This window comes from Carcharhinus amblyrhynchos, unplaced genomic scaffold (genome assembly GCF_965287045.1).
Source record: "Carcharhinus amblyrhynchos unplaced genomic scaffold, sCarAmb.v2.hapA chromosome_270, whole genome shotgun sequence".
Classification (NCBI taxonomy): domain Eukaryota; kingdom Metazoa; phylum Chordata; class Chondrichthyes; order Carcharhiniformes; family Carcharhinidae; genus Carcharhinus; species Carcharhinus amblyrhynchos.
The window spans coordinates 157027-176315 of NW_027650010.1; the positions used below are offsets into that span (position 1 = coordinate 157027).

General features: G+C 49.0%; 1 protein-coding gene across 1 annotated transcript in view; it reads right to left on the reverse strand.

Annotated features, from left to right (window-relative positions):
- Positions 1-519: 519 nt before the first annotated feature.
- The window catches only part of LOC145338960 (DNA repair protein XRCC1-like), a 47014-nt gene continuing 28244 nt past the window's right edge, over positions 520-19289 (reverse strand). Inside the window, 6 exon segments of the mRNA XM_080183369.1 lie at positions 520-2181; positions 4159-4234; positions 12026-12116; positions 16459-16598; positions 17559-17619; positions 19101-19281. Coding sequence (XP_080039495.1) covers positions 2068-2181; positions 4159-4234; positions 12026-12116; positions 16459-16598; positions 17559-17619; positions 19101-19281 — 663 coding nt within the window. The 3' untranslated portion in view covers positions 520-2067.

Below are 19289 nucleotides of genomic sequence, written 5' to 3' on the forward strand. Positions count from 1 at the left end.
CCAGATAGAATAGAATCCCATGGTCCATAAAGAGGCCATTCAGTCCATCGAACCTGTACCAACAACAATCCCACTTAGGCCCTATCCCTATAAACCTGTGTATTTACTCTAGCTAATCCCCCTGACACTAAGGGTCAATTTAGCATGGCCAATCCGCCTAACCCATATATCTTTGGACTGTGGGAGGAAACAGGAGCACCTGGAGGAAACTCCACAAACACAGGGAGAACATGCAAACGCCACACATAAGTGACCCAAGCTAGGAATCAAACCCCAGACCCTGGCGCTGTGAGGCAGCAGTGCTAACCACTGTGCCACCGTTTCTGGAATCGAACCCCAGACCCTGGCGCTGTGAGGCAGCAGTGCTAACAACTGTGCCAACGTGTCTGGAATCGAACCCTGGTCCCTGGCACTGTGAGGCAGCAGTGCTAACTACTGTACCACCATGGTCCAGGCAAAGAGATAATCGGAAACCCCAGAAATACAGGCAAAACAGTTGACAAGAAGCAGAGTCAGCAAAAGTGTCTGAAAATTCAACTCCAATTTATTTATTTACATCAAAAGCAGAAACAACAGAAAGTATCTAAGGATACACATGTCAATGATCAAGATTGGTGGAGTCTGCCCGGCTCCCAGAACTCCGTTAAACCTTTCCCTTGGAGTGAAGCTTTCTGAGGTGTTTGGTACATGGCAGGGGCAAGGTTCTGGAGAGGGTGCAGATGGAGATTTACCTGAATGGCCGGGGATGAGGAGCTTTCAGTAACAAGGCTTGGGTTGGGGAAGCCGGGATTTCAGGTAGGTGACCTCAGGATGGAGATGAGGGGTGACCTCATTGAGATGTACAAAATTATGAGAGACCGAGCTAGGAAAGACTCATTCCCCCACCCGCCTCCTCAAGCTGAGGGCTCAATCACACCAGGACAGAGCAGATTTAAGGAGATTGGTGGAAGGATTCCAGGGGGCATGAGGAATAACCTTTTCACCCAGAGGATGCTGGAACTCTGTGTTTCATAGAATCCTGAAAGTGCAGGAAGCCATTTGACCCATCAAGTCTGCACCGTCAACAATCCCACCCATGCCCTATTCCTGCAACCCCACATATTTAACCTGCTAATCCCTCTAACCTATGCATCCCAGAACACTAAGGGGCAATTTAGCAGCCAATACACCTAACCTGTATATCTTTGGACTGTGGGAGGAAACTGGAAACCCAGAGGAAACCCACGCAGAAACAGGGAGAACATGCAAACTCCACACAGGGACCCACGCCGGGAATCGAGCCCAGGTCCCTGGTGCTGAGGCAGCAGTGCTAACCACTGTGCTACCGTGCCACTCTAAGTTGAGGCTGATATGTTGAACTCATTGAAAATGTACATGTATTTGCTGCTGACATTCTGTAACCTGTGAGACTGTAGAACCAGGTGCTGTGAAGGTGGGATTAAATGAGCGTCTAGTTTCTTTTTATGTTCCAGCTAGCATGGACACGATGGGCTGAATGACCTCTTTCTGCACTTTTCTCTAGGATGCTCTGTACAGGGCAGGAGATTGAAGGACAGCTTGAGTGAGATGGACAAGATGGTGACCGGTTTTGAGAAGATAGACAAAGAAGTGTGATTCTTGTGAACAGAGACTGGGGGGGTGGGGGGGATCACGGATTGAAGGTTTTGGGTGGGAGGTGTGTTGGAATGTGAGCAAGAACTTTTTTCACTCTGAGCGGACCTGGAACTGATTGTCCACGAGGGACGGGAGGGAGCCCAAGAAGGATGGAGAGGGAAGAGACCATGAACAATTTCAAAAGTGAACTGAATAGGAACTGGAAGGAAATTAATTTGCCAGGATAGGGCAAGGGGACTGACTGGATTGGTGCGGTGATTTGATGGGCCAAATGGCCCCTCTCTGCTCCATTCTGACCCTCTAATTCTCTCCTCAGCAGCTGCACACTCCAGCCAGAAGGGAACTGCAGAACGGCTGGTCTTTGTGTGTACAGCCAGAGGTGATGTCCCTGTGCCTTCAGCCCCATTCCTCTCCACCAGGCCGACTGTGCAATGATGAACGTTTTTTCAAATGCTATAGCTGAGGTACCACAACGTAGGGCTGGTGGGGCACCAATCTCTGCTTCTCATTGCAGACATAAACCCATCGCGGCTTGACAAAGGCCAGATTTGAATTCTCCATCAGAGCCTGTGGGGGAGAGAGAGGAATAGAGAGAGAGAGAGAGAGACAGAGGGTGGCGGGGTAGCGAGAGAGATAAAAAGAGACAGAGACAGACAGAAGGAGAGAGGGAGAAAGATGGAGGGGGGGAGAAAGAGAGAGAGAGGGGGGCAGAGAGAGAGACAGACAGACAGAAGGAGGGGGGGAGGAGAGAGACGGAGGGGGAGAGGAGAGAGAGACGGGGGGGGAGGAGAGAGAGACGGAGGGGGGAGGAGAGAGAGACGGAGGGGGGAGGAGAGAGAGACGGAGGGGGGAGGAGAGAGAGACGGAGGGGGGAGGAGAGAGAGACGGAGGGGGGAGGAGAGAGAGACGGAGGGGGGAGGAGAGAGAGACGGAGGGGGGAGGAGAGAGAGACGGAGGGGGGAGGAGAGAGAGACGGAGGGGGGAGGAGAGAGAGACGGAGGGGGGAGGAGAGAGAGACGGAGGGGGGAGGAGAGAGAGACGGAGGGGGGAGGAGAGAGAGACGGAGGGGGGAGGAGAGAGAGACGGAGGGGGGAGGAGAGAGAGACGGAGGGGGGAGGAGAGAGAGACGGAGGGGGGAGGAGAGAGAGACGGAGGGGGGAGGAGAGAGAGACGGAGGGGGGAGGAGAGAGAGAGAGAGACGGGGGGGGAGAGACAGAGCGGGGTAGAGACAGAGAGGGGGAGAGAGAGACAGACAGGGGAAGAGAGAGACAAACGGGGGGAAGAGAGAGAGACGGAGTGGGGAGGAGAGATAGAGAGAGGGTCAGATCATGGAATCAGTTCTGAGGGGAGTTCCTTTCATACTTTTGCACAGCCCTGCTTTCCAAAACCAAATATCAACACCCTACCCTCCCTTGACTGAATTGCCAGAAGTTCAGTACTCATAGAATCCTTGTATGTGGGAGGCTATTCGGCCCATCAGGTCCAAAGCAATCACAATCCCACCCAGACCCTATTGCCACAACCCTCATTTATCTTGCTAATCCCCCTGATACTAAGGGACAATTTAGCATGGCCAATCCACCTAAGCCGCACACCACTGGACTGTGGAAGGAAATCAGAGCACCTGGCAGAAACCCACCTAGGCACGGGGAGGATGTGCAAACTCCGCACAGACAGTGACCCAAACTGGGAATCTAACCCCAGTCCCTGGTGCTGTGAGGCAGCAGTGCTAACCACTGTACCTCCATGCCACATATTGAGCAAATGCCACACTGTCAGAGGGTCAGTACTGAGGGAGTGCTGCACTGTCAGAGGGTCAGTACTGAGGGAGTGCCGCACTGTCAGAGGGTCAGTACTGAGGGAGTGCCGCACTGTCAGAGGGTCAGTACTGAGGGAGTGCCGCACTGTCAGAGGGTCAGTACTGAGGGAGTGCCGCACTGTCAGAGGGTCAGTACTGAGGGAGTGCCGCACTGTCAGAGGGTCAGTACTGAGGGAGTGCCGCACTGTCAGAGGGTCAGTACTGAGGGAGTGCCGCACTGTTAGAGGGTCAGTACTGAGGGAGTGCCGCACTGTCAGAGGGTCAGTACTGAGGGAGTGCCGCACTGTCAGAGGGTCAGTACTGAGGGGACGTTGGACTGTCAAAAAAGCACATGAAACCATGGCAATGCTTCAGCCGATTAGAATCGACCTGGCAACTAATCAGCACCCTTTCTTCCTGTGGTGTAAAAATTGTTGCTAATATTTGAAATTAGTCCTGATGAGTTGAAGGTACAAAACTTCAGCAACATGTTTCTCTGTTCATCAAGATTCAAGCTGAGTACTACAAATAAACTGATAATGTTGTTGTGCAGCTGGAGAGGTTGGGGGGCAGGCGGGGGCCTGATTTCCAATCCATTTAAAGAGGGGAAACCCTCAACCAAAAAGCTTTGGGAGAGGCAGTTGTGGTGGGATAGGCTCAAGGGGCTCAATTGTCTAAGCGCCTAATTCACTGCTCCATGTCCGAACCCACAGAACTGCCCAGTCCCTATCCTTGTCCTGTCTCACCTCATCAAATCGATCGTCCCATTCTTCGGCAGTGACCACGTAGTTCACTGCCTCTGTCATGTACTCCTCCAGAACGCTGCGCAATGAGGCAGAAAAGGATGTTGGTTAGACAGCAGGCTTCAAATCGACAGCATGCAGCCAATCTAGAAGATTAGCCACAGAGTCATCACATGTCACTGGGAAGTACTTGTGAGAGAAGGGCACCTGTACAGGAGGGACGGGGAACAATTAAATGGGAGGGGGACAAATATCTTAGCTGGGAGGTTAGCTGGAGTGTTTCGGCAGGGTTTAAACTAATAGGGAGGGGGGGGTGGGGATGAGACTGATAGCTCATTAGGCACTGGGATTGGGAGCGAGTTGGGTGACAGGGTAGGTTTGGTTGAAAGGAAAATTATCCGGGGGAAGGAGGATCCGAGTGGGCCTCGAGGTTTGGATTGCGTCTGTTTTAATGCGAGGAGTGTAACGGGTAAAACAGATGAGCTTAGGGCCTTGATGTTCATGAGGAATTTAGATGTGGTGGCACTGACAGAGACATGGTTAAAGGAAGGGCAGGACTGGCAGCTAAATATTCCTGGGTATAAGTGTTTTAGGTGTGACAGAGGAGGGTTGAAGAGAGGTGGTGGGGTGGCATTGCTAGTTAAGGAGCACATCACAGCAGTGCAGAGGGAGGATAATATGGAGGAGTTAGGGATTGAGTCGCTGTGGGTGGAGTTGAGGAATAGGAAGGGAGCGATTACTATGCTAGGGGTATACTATAGGCCACCCAACAGCCCAAGGGCAGTGGAAGAAGGCATATGTAAAGACATTTTAGATAGGTGCAGAAAGAATAGGGTTGTTGTAGTGGGTGACTTTAATCTTCCTGGGGTGGATTGGAAGGTGCCTGGAGCTGGGGGTTCGGATGGGGAGGAATTTGTAAAATGTGTGATGGAAGGGTCCTTGGAGCAGTACGTAACTAGCCCGACTAGGGAGGGGGCTATACTGGATTTAGTTTTGGGTAATGAGCCAGGTCAGGTGGTTGAGGTTGCAGTAGGCAAACATGTGGCTAACAGTGACAAGTCTGTCTACTTTAGGATAAAAATGGAAAAGGATGAGTGCTGTCCGAAGTGGAGGGTGCTGAACTGAGGGAATGCAAGCTATATCCGTATTAGGAAGGAGCTGATGGACACTGATTGGGAGAGGCTGTTAGCGGGTAAGTCCACGGTTGGCAAGTGGGAGGCTTTCAAGGGAAAACTGAAAAGGTTGCAGGAAAGACATGTGCTGGTAAAGAGGAAGGATGGGAAAGGCAGGATTAGAGAGCCGTGGATTACAGGGGATATTGAGGACTTGGTCAGGAAGAAGAGAGAGGCATATGTTAGGTCTAAGCAACTGGGAACAGAGAGAGCACTGGAGGAATATAGAGAGACCAGGAGGGAGCTCAGAAGGGGAGTTAGAAGGGCGAAAAGGGGGCATGAAATTGCTTTGGCTGATAGGATTAAGGAAAATCCAAATGCATTTTATTCTTATATTAGGAACAAAAAAGGGTGGTTAGAGGGAAAATCGGTCCTCTTAGGGACAAAAGGAGGTGAACTGTGCATAGAGTTTGAGGGAATGGAGGAGATCCTGAACGAATACTTGGCGCCGGGGCTTGGTGTCTTGTAATGTCTTGGAGGGAGCTGTAGACCAGTTGAAAGAAATATCCATTACGAGGGAGGAAGTGTTAAGGTTTTTAGGCAGCATAAAAACTGATAAAGCTCCGGGGCCTGATGGCATTTATCCCAGGCTGCTTAGGGAAGTAAGAGATGAAATTGCAGGGCCTCTGACGCAAATCTTTGTCTCTTCTTTGGAAACAGGTGAGGTCCCAGAGGAGTGGAGGATAGCTAATGTGGTACCGCTGTTTAAAAAGGGCAGTAGGGATAACCCTGGTAATTATAGGCCGGTGAGTTTGACGTCAGTGGTAGGAAAGTTGTTGGAAAAAATTCTTAGGGATAGGATGTACAAGCATTTGGAGCATTGCGATCTGATTAGGGATACGCAGCATGGCTTTGTTCAGGGGAGGTCTTGCCTTACGAATCTGGTAGAATTTTTTGAGGAGGTGACAAAAACGGTTGACGAAGGACGAGCCGTTGATTCGTCTATATGGATTTCAGTAAGGCGTTTGACAAAGTCCCTCACGGTAGGCTGGTAGAAAAGGTTAAGGCTCATGGGATACAGGGACAGGTATCTAAGAACATAAGAAATAGGAGCAGGAGTAGGCCATCTAGCCCTTCGAGCCTGCCCCGCCATTCAATAAGATCATGGCTGATCTGATAGTCATTCAATTCCACTTACCCGCCTGTTCCCCACAACCCTTAATCCCCTTATTAGTCAGAAACCTATCTACCTGTGACTTAAATGCATTTAACGAGGTAGCCTCCACTGCTTCAATGGGCAGAGAATTCCAAAGATTCACTAGAGCCGGTGGATGTGGTCTTTCTGGATTTTCAGAAGGCGTTTGACAAAGTACCTCACAAGAGGTTATTGCAGAAGGTCGAGGGACATGGAGTTGGGGGTAGGGTGTTAGCGTGGATAGAGGATTGGTTGTCAAATAGGAGGCAGAGAGTGGGGGTCAACGGGTGCTATTCGGATTGGCGGATGGTGACTAGTGGAGTGCCCCAGGGGTCGGTGCTGGGGCCTCAGCTTTTTACCATTTATATAGATGATCTGGAGGAGGGAACCGAGTACAGGGTGTCGAAATTTGCTGATGACACCAAGATTGGGGGAATGGCAAATTGTGCGGAGGGTGTGGAGAGTCTGCAGAAGGATCTAGATAGGCTGGGCGAATGGGCCAGAAAATGGCAAATTGAATTTAATGTTGGCAAGTGTGAGGTGGTCCACTTTGGTAGGAAGAATGGTAGGAAGGACTATTACTTACGTGGCGAAAAACTGCAGCAGGCGACGGTGCAGAGGGACCTTGGGGTCCTTGTGCATGAGTCGCAAAAACCCAGCTTGCAGGTGCAGCAGGTGGTCAGGAAGGCGAATGGGATGCTGGCCTTCATAGCGAGGGGGATTGAATATAAAAGTAGGGAGGTCTTGCTGCGGCTGTACAGGGCATTGGTGAGGCCGCAGCTGGAGTACTGTGTGCAGTTTTGGGCGCTGCACCTGCGCAAAGATATTTTGGTCTTGGAGGGAGTGCAGAGGAGGTTTACTAGGCTGATACTGGAGTTGAGGGGGTTGAGCTATGAGGAGAGGCTGAATAAACTAGGCTTGTACTCGTTGGAGTTTAGAAGAATGAGGGGAGATCTCATTGAGACGTATAAGATGATGAATGGGATGGATAGGATAGAAGTGGAGAGACTCTTCCTGCTCAAAAAAGACAGTAGGACTAGGGGGCACAGCCTCAAGATAAAGGGGGGGAGGTTTAGAACGGAGTTGAGGAGGAACTTCTTCACTCAAAGGGTGGTGAATCTCTGGAATTCTCTGCCCGTTGAAGTGGTGGAGGCTGCCTCGCTAAATATTTTTAAGACGCGGGTTGATGGGTTTTTGATAAGAGAGGGGATTAAGGGTTATGGGGAGAGGGCGGGAAGGTGGAACTGAGCCACGACAGATCAGCCATGATCTTATCGAATGGCGGGGCAGGCTCGAAGGGCTAGATGGCCTACTCCTGCTCCTATTTCTTATGTTCAACTCTGTTCTAAATTGACTCCCCCTTAAATTGACCTTGAAGGGCCCCCACCCTCCCCACACGATGCAATATCTGACATACTCTTTTGCATCCTGTAGGTTGGCACTAAGCGGTTCATACCTCCTCGCTCGCTCTTGCAATTCTACTGCCTGGATCACACTTCAATGGACCAGTAGTGATTTGCACCCGTGTGACGTTCCGCTGGAGAGATGGGAACATTTTGGGAGGGGGGGGGGAGCAATCACGTACCGAACACGCTAATGAGTTTGAAATCCAGTCAATCTCATGCCAATTCGACTCACGGCCCTTTTGGCGCTATCTGGTTTGCACCAATAGAAAGGGTCTGGGAAGATTGTAAACTGTCAGGCGCCAGGCACAAATCCCATTTTTAAGCCCGCGCACAATTTTCTGGGATTGGCACGATCTGCACCAGGTGTGGCATGGCTGGAAAAACACACCAGGTCAGCATTCTGGTGCTCCATTTTATAAACCTCTTCACTCCTCGGTTTCTCCTGCCATGGTGTGACAATCTAGATGGATTGAAAACTGGCTAGGCAACAGGAGACAGAGAGTAGTAGTGGCAGGGTCCTTTTCCAGCTGGAGGTCTGTCACCAGTGGTGTGCTGCAGGGCTCAGTACTGGGACCTCTTCTATTTGTAATATATATAAACAACTTGGAAGAGGGCGTATGTGGTGTGATCAGCAAGTTTGCAGATGACACAAAGATGGCAGGATTGGCGGATAGTGAGGAGGAGTGTCAGGTGACACAGCAGGATATAGATAGGCTGGTATATAAGGCAGATAAATGGCAGATGGAATTTAATCCTGATAAATGCGAGGTGATGCATTTTGGAAGGAATAATGCAGGGAGGAGTTACATGATAAAGGGTAGACCTATTAAGAGTACAGAAATGCAGAGGGACCTGGGAGTGCAAGTGCACAAGTCTCTGAAGGTGGCAACTCAGGTGGAGAAGATTGCGAAGAAAGCTTACGGTATGCTAGCCTTTATAGGAAGGGGTATAGAGTATAAGAGCTGGCGTCTAATGCTACAGTTGTACAGAATGTTGGTTAGACCACATTTGGAGTACTGCGTCCAGTTCTGGTCACCTTACTACCAGAAGGACGTGGAGACCCTGGAGAGAGTGCAGAGGAGGTTTACCAGGATGCTGCCTGGTATGGAAGGACTGGGTTATGAGGAAAGATTGGGTAAACTGGGGCTCTTTTCGTTAGAAAGACGGAGATTAAGGGGGGATCTGATAGAGGTGTATAAAATAATGAAGGGTATAGATAAACAGTGGCAGGCTTTTTCCTAGATTGGAGACAAATATCATGAGGGGCCACGAGCTTAGGGTGAGGGGGGAGAAGTATAATTTGGATGCTAGAGGGAGGTTTTTCACACAGGGGGTCGTGGAGATATGGAATGCACTACCAAGTAAGGTGGTGGAGGCAGGCACGCTGGACTTGTTTAAGGTTTACTTAGATAGGCACATGAGCGAAACAGGGATGGAGAGTTATAGGAGATGGTTTTAAATAAGGGTCAGAGACTCGGGACATTCCTGGAAATCCAATGCTACATGTGTTGATGTTTTGTCTCTTTTACTCCGCAGGTGCATCGGTCCACCTTGTTGTCTAACGAGGGACATGCAAACAGTGGGTCGTGCGTGGGCAGCTCTTGGATGTTTCAAGAGTACTTCGCGTTGTTTGTGTATGCTTAAAACTGGACCAGCAGATGGGCACCACAACAGCTCAGTGACTATCACTGCTAGCTGTGCAGATACATGGATTTGGGCCAGTGTCTGTGAGAGTTTGCGCATTCTCCCTGTGGTTGAGTGGGTTTCCTCCGGGTGGTCCGGTTTCCTCCCACACCCGAAGATGTGCTCTTAGGCTGATTGGTGTAACAAATTGTCCCTAAATTATTCTCCCCTGAATCTGGTTTCCAATGGGGGTACCATAAGCATAGACACGGGTCAAGGGAGGTATAGGAAAAATACATTGTTAAGATGGCGACGCAGGCTCATTGGGCCGAAGGGCCTGTTTCCCGTGCTGTGTTGTTCTTTGTTCTTTATGTCTCAGTGGACTCGACGAGCGGAGAGACCTCCTGCTAGAAATAGCAGCAGGAGTGGACCATTCGGCCCATCAAGCCTGCTCCGCCATTCAGTACTATCAAAGCTCATCTTGGATCTCAACTCCCGTTTTCCCGCCCGTTCCCCATAATCTGTAATTCCCGGAGGGACCAAATCTAAAACAGCAAATGCTGGAAAATCTCAGCAGGTCTGGCAGCATCTGTAAGGAGAGACATGAGCTGACGTTTCAAGTCCAGATGATGCTTTGACAAAGGGTCATCAGTACTCGAAATGTCAGCTCTTTTCTCTTCTTACAGATGCTGCCAGACCTATTGAGATTTTCCACATTTTCTCTTCTGGTTTCAGATTCCAGCATTCGCAGTAATTTGCTTTTTTCCCAGAGCTCTGTCCATCCCAGTCTGAAATGTGTTTGACCTTGGAAGCACCCACAATCCTCTGAGGTAGAGAGTTCCAAAGATTCCCAACCTTTCAAACGAAGACATTTCTCCCCATCCCAGTCCAAAATGACCGCCCCCCCCCGCCCCCCTTATCCTGAGATTGTGTCCCCATGCAGTTTATATTCCCTGACTGGGGGAGACAGTCCCGCAGCGACTATGTTTCAGTCGGATCCCCTCTCATTATTCAAAACTCCAGAGAATATCAACCTCCAATTTACACAGCTGCACAGAACCATCCCTCATCCCAGGGTTCAATCTGGTGACCCCTTGCTGCACCCCATCCAAAGCAAATATATCCTTCCTCAAATATAGAAAACAAAACAGCATGCACTGTTCCAGATGGGATCTCACCAAAACCCTGTACAAATGTAGCAGGACTTCTTTATCCCTGTACTTTAGCCCCCCGTGGGAAAGGCCAACACAACATTTACCTTCCTCATTTTGCTTGCTGCACCTGCATCCCCTCCACTCGTCTCTCTGACATCAGCATTTAAAAGTTTCACATCTTTTAAAAACGTACCTTGTGGCCAGAGTGCGTAACTTCGCACTTCCCCAAGTTATACTCCATGTGCCATCACGTCACCCACTCACTTAACCTGACTTTATATATCTCGTTGCAAACTCTCTGTGTCCTCCCCACAGCCGCAGCTCAGCATGCAGCCATTTTGGACCGAGACTAAAATAAATGTCTTCACTCAGAGGGTGCTGAATCTTTGTAATTCTCTCTCCCAAAGAAGAGGAATTACAGGTGCCCCTTCACTGAGTTCAAGTTTATTTGTTAGTGTCACAAGTAGGCTTATATTAACATCACAATTAAGTGAAAATCCTTGAGTCGCTACACTCTGGCGCCTGTTCGGGTACACTGAGGAAGAACTTAGCATGGTCAATGCACCTAACCAGCACATCTTTCGGACTGTGGAAAGAAACTGAAGCACCCAGAGGAAACCCATGCAGATGTGGGGAGAAAACTCCACACAGATAGTGACCCAAGCCAGGAATAGAATCCAGGTCCACCATGCTGCCCCCAGTGTATCAATAGATTTCTGAGCACTAAGGGATGTGGGGATAGAGTGAGCAGGTTGAGTTGAGGAAGTAGGTCAGCCCTGAATCCACCAAATGGGACAGCAGGCTCGAGGGGCCAAATGGCCTCCTCTCAGTCCGCTTTTTAAAAATCCTACTTTCAGAGAAGCCCCATCTTGTAGGGAGCTAGAATAGTCCAAGGTGGGGAGGGATTTAAACATCCACAAGCTCAAGATTACTAAATAACTGCTGGTCTAGTTGGCAGGGCATGAACGTCTGGACTCGGCAGTAAGCAGTTAATTTTCCAGCAGGAGAAGCTTTGAGTGGACCTACAGTCGGGGAGATTCATGACACCAGGCAGTCAGGGAGGGCAGACTGAGCTGGGATACCACGAGAAACATTAACGGGGGCTGTTAACACCTCATCAACTAATCTGCAAAATCTACCAGGGGATGAAACATGTCCACTTCCTACCTCGCTGCACAGGAACTGCTGCTCGCTCTCAATCCTTCTCCTTGTTCACAAGAGCTTACAGTCCCTCTGCCCAGAACCTACCTCCTTCTGACATGGGAGTCCAGAGTGTAAATCCCCTCTCCCTCCCCCAGAGCTAGGGCTCCGACGTTGGCTGCTGCCCTCGAATAAACCCAATGTCACTGGGAGTCCACTGTCCCACAACAGACTACTCACCCGTTGAAGGCGGTGATGTATCGGGTTAAAATGCGATGCTCGCCGCTGGGGAACTTTCCGTACAAGAGGAAGCGTTTGCCTAAGAACAGGTCTGTCGAAAACAGAATGGACGAGAGGCAGGGTGAGAAAGACAGGGTAGCGGGGTCTGGCGGTAAGGCCAAAGGATTTGGCGAGGAAAGTGTAACATGCAGAGTCCAAGAACACCGATCATCGCCATATGGAATAAATACACTGAAAATTTGCACAGATCCTTTCATTAACCAACAGCACAATGGGTAAAGACCAATCTGTCATTTCCCAAATCAGAGCTGAATGGAACAAGAATGTAAAGATGTTTTAGAGTTGCAGACATCTGTTCCACAATACAGCCAGTTAGCCCATCTTGCCCTTGTTCCTGCTCCACACCAGCCTCCTCCCACTCCCCCATCTCCAGATCCTTCAATCCCCTTCCCCCTCATGGATTTATCCAGCTTCCCCCTCCACACCCCCTTTAAATGATTGATGGAACCACTCCGCAGTGACTGGGTTCCAGTTTAAAGCCCTTCCAGTGCACGTGAAGGCCATTTAGTCCATTGAATCCCTGCCATCCCTCTACAATCCAGTCAGTCTCTCCCCCGACCTCCCAGCAAATTAATTTCATAGAATCCCTGCAGTACAAAGGAGGCCATTAAGCCCATCAAGCCTGCACTGACAACAATCCCACCCTGTTCCTGTGACCCAGCTATTTCCACCACTCTGAAAATAGTCAATTTAGCATGGCCAATCAACCTAACCTGAACATCTTTGGACTTTGGGAAGAAACTCGAGCAGCCGGGAAGAACATGCAAACTTCACACAGACAGTGACCCAAGCCGGGAATTGAACTGAGTCCTTGGAACTGTGAGGCAGCAGTGCTAGCCACTGTGCCGCCCAATCCCCTCCAGTTCCCATCCAATTTCCTTTTGAAATCATTCACCTTCTCCGTCTCTGCCTCCACCATCTCCCAGAGGCTATTCCACCCACACAGAATATTCCGAGACAGCTGACGAGACTCATCCCACCTCCCTCCCTTCCTTCAATATTCCAATGGTTTTCCTTTCTCAAATATTCCTTCGATAACCAGAAGAGAACTGTCCTGCCCTCAACGGCCAGCTCATGCTGAAGTACTCAGCACATACCCCAAAGATGTGCTCTTAGGCTAATCGGTTTTTACCAAATTGACACTATTTCTTCCCTGAATCTGACTGAGTAGGGTTCCATTCGTAGACATGCAGGGTAGAATAGGTGTAGGGTGATGCGGCGGCGCGGGCTCGTTGGGCCGAAGGGCCTGTTTCCCGTGCTGGGTTGTTCTTTGTTCTAAACAGCATCCTGGGGTGAATTAATGTGGGCATTAAATACGAAAGCAAGGAGGCTATATTCAACTTGCTTAAAAAACATCAGTTCAGCCTCAACTAGCATACTGGCAATCACACTTGAGGAAGAATGGGAAGACTCCACACGGATGCAGGGAAAATTCACACGAGAACGGTTCCTGGGAGGAGTGAGTTTAGCGACATGGATTAATTGAAGGTTCAATTCAGAATATCCAATTAGAAAGGAATTCTTATCTGAAGAGGAAAATTGAACAGAGCTGTGGGAGTGGGAGTGGGGGTGGGGTGGTGTGGTTAGGGCAGTGGGATTCAGTGAAGTCCTTCACAAAGCCAGTTGAATGGCCTTGTGCATCCATTCTGTGAAGACAGTTCTTTTGATGCAGAGAAATAAGGAACTTGGCTTGGCAGGGGAAAAGCGGGATTAGGTGGTTAGTTCTTTGGAAGATGGGCCAAAGGGCTTCCTGCTGTCAGCATTACTCTATAATTTACAAAATGATGACAGGCAAGGATAGAATGGATAGTTGGAGTCTTTTTCCCAGAGTAGAAATGTCAATTATTAGGGGACTCAGGTTTAACCTAAAAGGGGATGAGGGGGACAGGACTTTTTTTTTAAAGAGGGTGGTGAGTGTTGGAATGCACTGCTAGAGGATGTGGTAGAAGCAGATACAATAGCAACATTTAAGAGGCATCTTAACAGATAACTAGATTCATTCCACCTCCCTCCCTTCCTTCAACCCTCATGATCTTCCCTTTTCAAATATTCCTCTGCATGGGCAGGGAACAGAGGGAAGTGGACTACTTGGAGGCAAAAGGTCTTCAGTTTAGGAAGGTGTCATGTGTCAGTGCAGGCTCAGTGGGCCAAAGGGCCTGTTCCTTCTTTATAAACGCAAGGCTCTTCGAGTGACACTGCTGAGGCACTGCTTCCCTCAGTCTAAACATTCCTGTCCTAATCATCTCCTCCTAACACTTGGGGAACGGTCCTGGTGTTACAAGTTCCTGACCACACACCGCGTTCAGTCCAGAATTCAGTTCCAATCCCCTGAGCCACTGTCACAAGCTACCCTCAGCACCAGTCACTGTGCTCACTGCAAAATCTTTACACTACTTTCAAAATAAAAATGATTTGAATAAAAGCCATGCCCTGAGCAAATTGGTCAGATAACATCAAACATGGAAGGCCAACTTGACAAGATTTCCTTATCTACCCAATTTCCCCAGTAAACACACCCAGAGGAAAAATAATCTGTCCTTTGATGGTCGACACACAGTGTACAGGGAGAACTGGAGAAAAATAACCCTTTTATCACCTTAATCAAAGCATAAAAAAATTAAAAGTTGCAGCTGTGCAATATTCTTCACAAAGACAGATCAGGATATGTTATTGTGATGCTAACTATAACACACGATGATAACAAAAGTCTCAAACTTGCATTTACTTAGCGCCAGACATATCCTTTAGACATCCCAAAGCACAATTTAACTAATTAACTACTTCACTTCCAAACTGTAGCCACATCATTAATTGTATCCCTTTATGTAGGATTTATGGCACATGTTTAGGCCATTCATTCCATCCAATCAATGCTGGTAGGAACACAAGATGTAGAGATGCCGGTAAGATTACTATCAAATAAACTGGTTGGACTCTAACCTGGTGTTGTGAGACCTCTTACTAGGAACACAAGACCCAGACAACATCCAGGCTCACACAGATTAAGACACAAGTAACATTCAGACCACACCAGTGCAGGCAATGACCAACTCCAACAAGAGAGAATCTAACCATTGCCCCTTGACATTCAATGGCATCACCAACGCTGAATCCCTTCTCAAGGGGCAATTAGAGATGGGCAACACCCACAATTCAATAATGAATGAAAACAATACCTCCACATGAGCCATCCCCCTCTTAACTCACACCCATCATCATATCCTTGTATTCCTTTCTCCCTCACTTGTTTCGAATGTTTCAAGCTTGGTATGATTCCTGGCCTGACCAACACTGCAAGAAACTACAAAAGGTCGTGAATGTAGCCCAGTCCATCACGCAAACCAGCCTCCATCCATTGACCCTGTCTATACTTCCCGCTGCCTCAGGAAAAGCAGTCAGCATAATTAAGGACCCCATGCACCCCAGACATTCTCTCGTGCACCTTCTTCCATTGGGAAAAAGATACAAAAGTCTGAGGTCAGGTACCAACCGACTCAAGAACAGCTTCTTCCCTGCTGCTGTCAGTCTCTTGAATGGACCTACCTCACATTAAGATGATCTTTCTCTAACATTACCTGTGACTAAAACACTAAATTCTGCACCCTCTCCTTTCCTTCTCTATGAACGGTGTGCTGTATAGCACACAAGAAAAAATACTTCTCACTGTGTCCCAATATGTGTGACAATAATAAATCAAATCAAATTCAGCTTCCCCCTTAAACGTATCGACACTCCCAAAAAGATGTGAATGCTTTGGAGAGGGTACAAAAGAGGTTTCCCAGGATGTTGATTAGCTGTGACGAGAGCTGGATAAACTTGGTTTGTTCTCACTAGAACGACAGAGTTGAGGGGTGACCTGATAGAGGTCTACAAGATTATCAGTGGCATGGACTGAGTGGATAGTCAGCTGCTCATTTCTAGGGTAAAAAAGTCAAGTACTAGGGGACATAGGTTTAAGATGCGGGGGGAAAAGTTTAGAGGAGATGTGTGAGGCAAGTCTTTTACACAGAGAGTGGTGAATGTCTAGTACCCACTGCCTGGGGAGGTGGTGGGAGCAGGTACAATCACGGCATTTAAGGGGCAACTAAACAAATACAGGAATAGGATGGGAACAGAAGAATATGGACTCTGTAAGTGCACACGCTTTTAATTTAGGTAGGCATCATGATCCGTGAGGGCTTGGAGGGCCAAAGGGTCTGTTCCTGTGCTCTTTTCTATTTGCCTCAACAAGACTCAGGTGGAGAACAAACATGGGTCAGCCATCCTGAGACGGAGACTGGGTGGCACCTTCTCCCTGGACCCATCACCGGGGGTTTGGGATAAATCTTTGCCCAGTGTCGACTCTTAGGGACCCCAGAGAGAGGAGGACTCACCAGGGAGCTCAGGGATGGGCAGTTCCACATCTCCGCTAGTACTCTCCTCCACATCTGTATTCTCATCTGTGGAGCCGGCATAAGGATCACTCTCTTCTGTTGTCAGCGCCTTGTGTTTCTTCTGATGGTGCTCCTGTACCCTGGGTAGTGAGAGAATTTCAGCCGAGTAAAATCCACACTGGCAAGAACAACAGCTCAAAGACACACAAGCTCATCACACACAGAAACTGGCAGCTGGAAACATCTCCCACGTGGTAAATCCACTTCCCTGGCACAATAGAAATATCAACTAGAATTCTGACACTGAGCATATGTAAGGAGATATTGGGGACAGGGGAACAAAAGCTCGATCAAATAGATTGGATTGTAAGGAGCATCTTTAAAGAAGAAAGAGAGGTGGAGCAGTTTAGGGAGGGAATTGCAGAGCTTAGATCCTCCCAAAGACAGCTGAAGGCACGGCTGCCAATGGCAGAGAGATGGGAATTGGAGGATGCTCAAGAGGCCGGTATTAGAGAAGTGCAGAAATCTCGGAAGGTTGCAGGGGGCTGGCAGAGATTACAGAGATAGGGAGGCTTGTAGAGACCTCTCCATCCTCCAACCCTTACAATGCTCCCTAACTCTATAATCTCCTCCAGTCCCTATATCCCTCCCTATCTCTGTAACCTCCTCCAGCCTCTACAGCTCTCCCTATCTCTGTGACCTCCTCCAACCCCTGCAACCGTCCCTATCTCTGTAACCTCCTCCAGTCCCTACACCCGTCCCTATCTCCATAACCTCCTCCAGCTCCTACAACTCTCTGAGATCTCTGCGCTCCTCCAATTCTGGTCTATTGATCATCCCCCAATTCCCATTGCTCCGCCATTGGCGACCATGCCTTCAGCAGCCTGGGGGGGAGCCCTCAGCTCCAGAATTCCCTCCCTAAATCTCTCCACCTCTCTGTCCAATAGAATGCTTGTGAAAACTGATCTGTTTGATCTCCCCGTACGGCAGGGGTCAAATCCTCTCCGCTGTGAAGTGTTTTACTGCAATCTGGCTGCTATATAAACGCAAGTTACAGCTCAGCAGCTTGACGTGCCGGGTTTATCACAAAATACACCCACCTCTTGAGTTCATCCTCTGTGTCACAGCCAGAGTCATCGTCAAAACTCTTCCCACCAACTGCTTCAAAACACAAAGAAATAACAAACTAAACGAAGAATCCACTTTCACACCTTGGAATCACCGGGCTTGTTTATAAGATATGAGATGATTAGAGGTTTAGATAGGGTGGACAGTGATAGCCTTTTTCCTCGGATGGAGAAAGCTAGCACGAGGGGGCATAGCTTTAAATTAAGGGGGGGTAGTTATAGGACAGATGTCAGAGGTAGGTTCTTTACCCAGAGGGTGGTGAGGGATTGGAATGCCCTGCCTGCTGCAGTTGTAAACGCGCCTAGTTTGGGGGCGTTTAAGAGATCCGTGGATAGGTTTATGGATGGAAAGGGATTGGTTTAGGTTAGAGGGTCATTGCTTTTTAATTGGTCGGCGCAACACCGTGGGCCGAAGGGCCTGTTCTGCGCTGTAATGTTCTATGTTTGATGTGAGCTAGCTTTACAAAAATCAAATCTCAGTTTGATATCACAGGAAGTTCAGTTTACACCATGTGTAGAAGCACAACTGCTGCAGCAGTGAACAAGGCCATTCAGCCCATCATTCCCATGCTGGCTCCTTGTAAGACTGAATTACACCCCATCTCTCCACATTCCCACTCATTTTTCCCCCTCCGGTGTTTACCCCTTTTGAAAGTTCCTACTGAATCTGCTGCCAACATCCATTCAGGCAGTGCCACGGTGGCACAGTGGTTAGCACTGCCGTGTCACACCGCCAGGGACCTGGGTTCGATTCCCAGCTTGGGTCACTGTCTGTGTGGAGCTTGTATGTTCTCCCCGTGTCTGTGTGGGTTTTGCCCAGGTGCTTCGATTTCCTCCCACAGTCCAAAGATTGCAGGTTAGGTTGATTGGCCACGCTAAAATGACCCTTAGTTTCAGGGAGATTAACAGGGGAAATATGCAGGTTACAGGGATAGGGCCTGGGTGGGATTGTTCTCGGAGCAGACTCGATGGGCCAAATCGCCTTCTTTTGCACTGTAAGGATTCTATGACCTTCCAGATCACAACAACTCACCATGTGTAAAAAGTAAAATTCTCCTCATCTTCCCCCTCAACACCCCCTCCCGATTCTTTTCCGAATTGTCTTCAATCTGCGTCCCCTCTGGTTACCAAGTATCCTGTCACTGGAAACATTTTCTCCTCATTCACTCCAGCCAAACCACCCCACCTTGTGATTCTGATCACCTTGATTCAATCTCCCCCTGAATCTTCTCTGCTCCAAGGACAGCAAGGAGGTTAGAGAGGTGATAAAGCTCAAGTGCAATCCTGCTGCCATCAGACTTTTAAATGGACCTGCATTGCATTTAGTTGATCACTCTCCACGCCCAAGCTGTGACTATAACACTACATTCTGCACTCTCTCCTTTCTGTCTCTATGAATGGTATGTTTTGTCTGTATAGTGCGCAAGAAACAATACTTTTCACTGTACGTTAATACGTGTGACAATAATAGATCGCCCCCCCCCCCCCCCCCCGCCCCCCCGCCAGACTCTGAACCTGGTGAATCTTCATCCGTGGAGCCTCCGTAGTCCTCATCTGGGGTCAGAGGTCTAGGTGCGCTCCGGGAGGTACTGGCTCCCACCTCCTCCTCTTCCTGGCCGGATCGCCATGTCTCCTCCTGCCGGGGATTGGTTCTGGGCTCCTTAGCGGGCGGTTTGCGAAGCTGCTCCGGTGAGACCTGCAGTG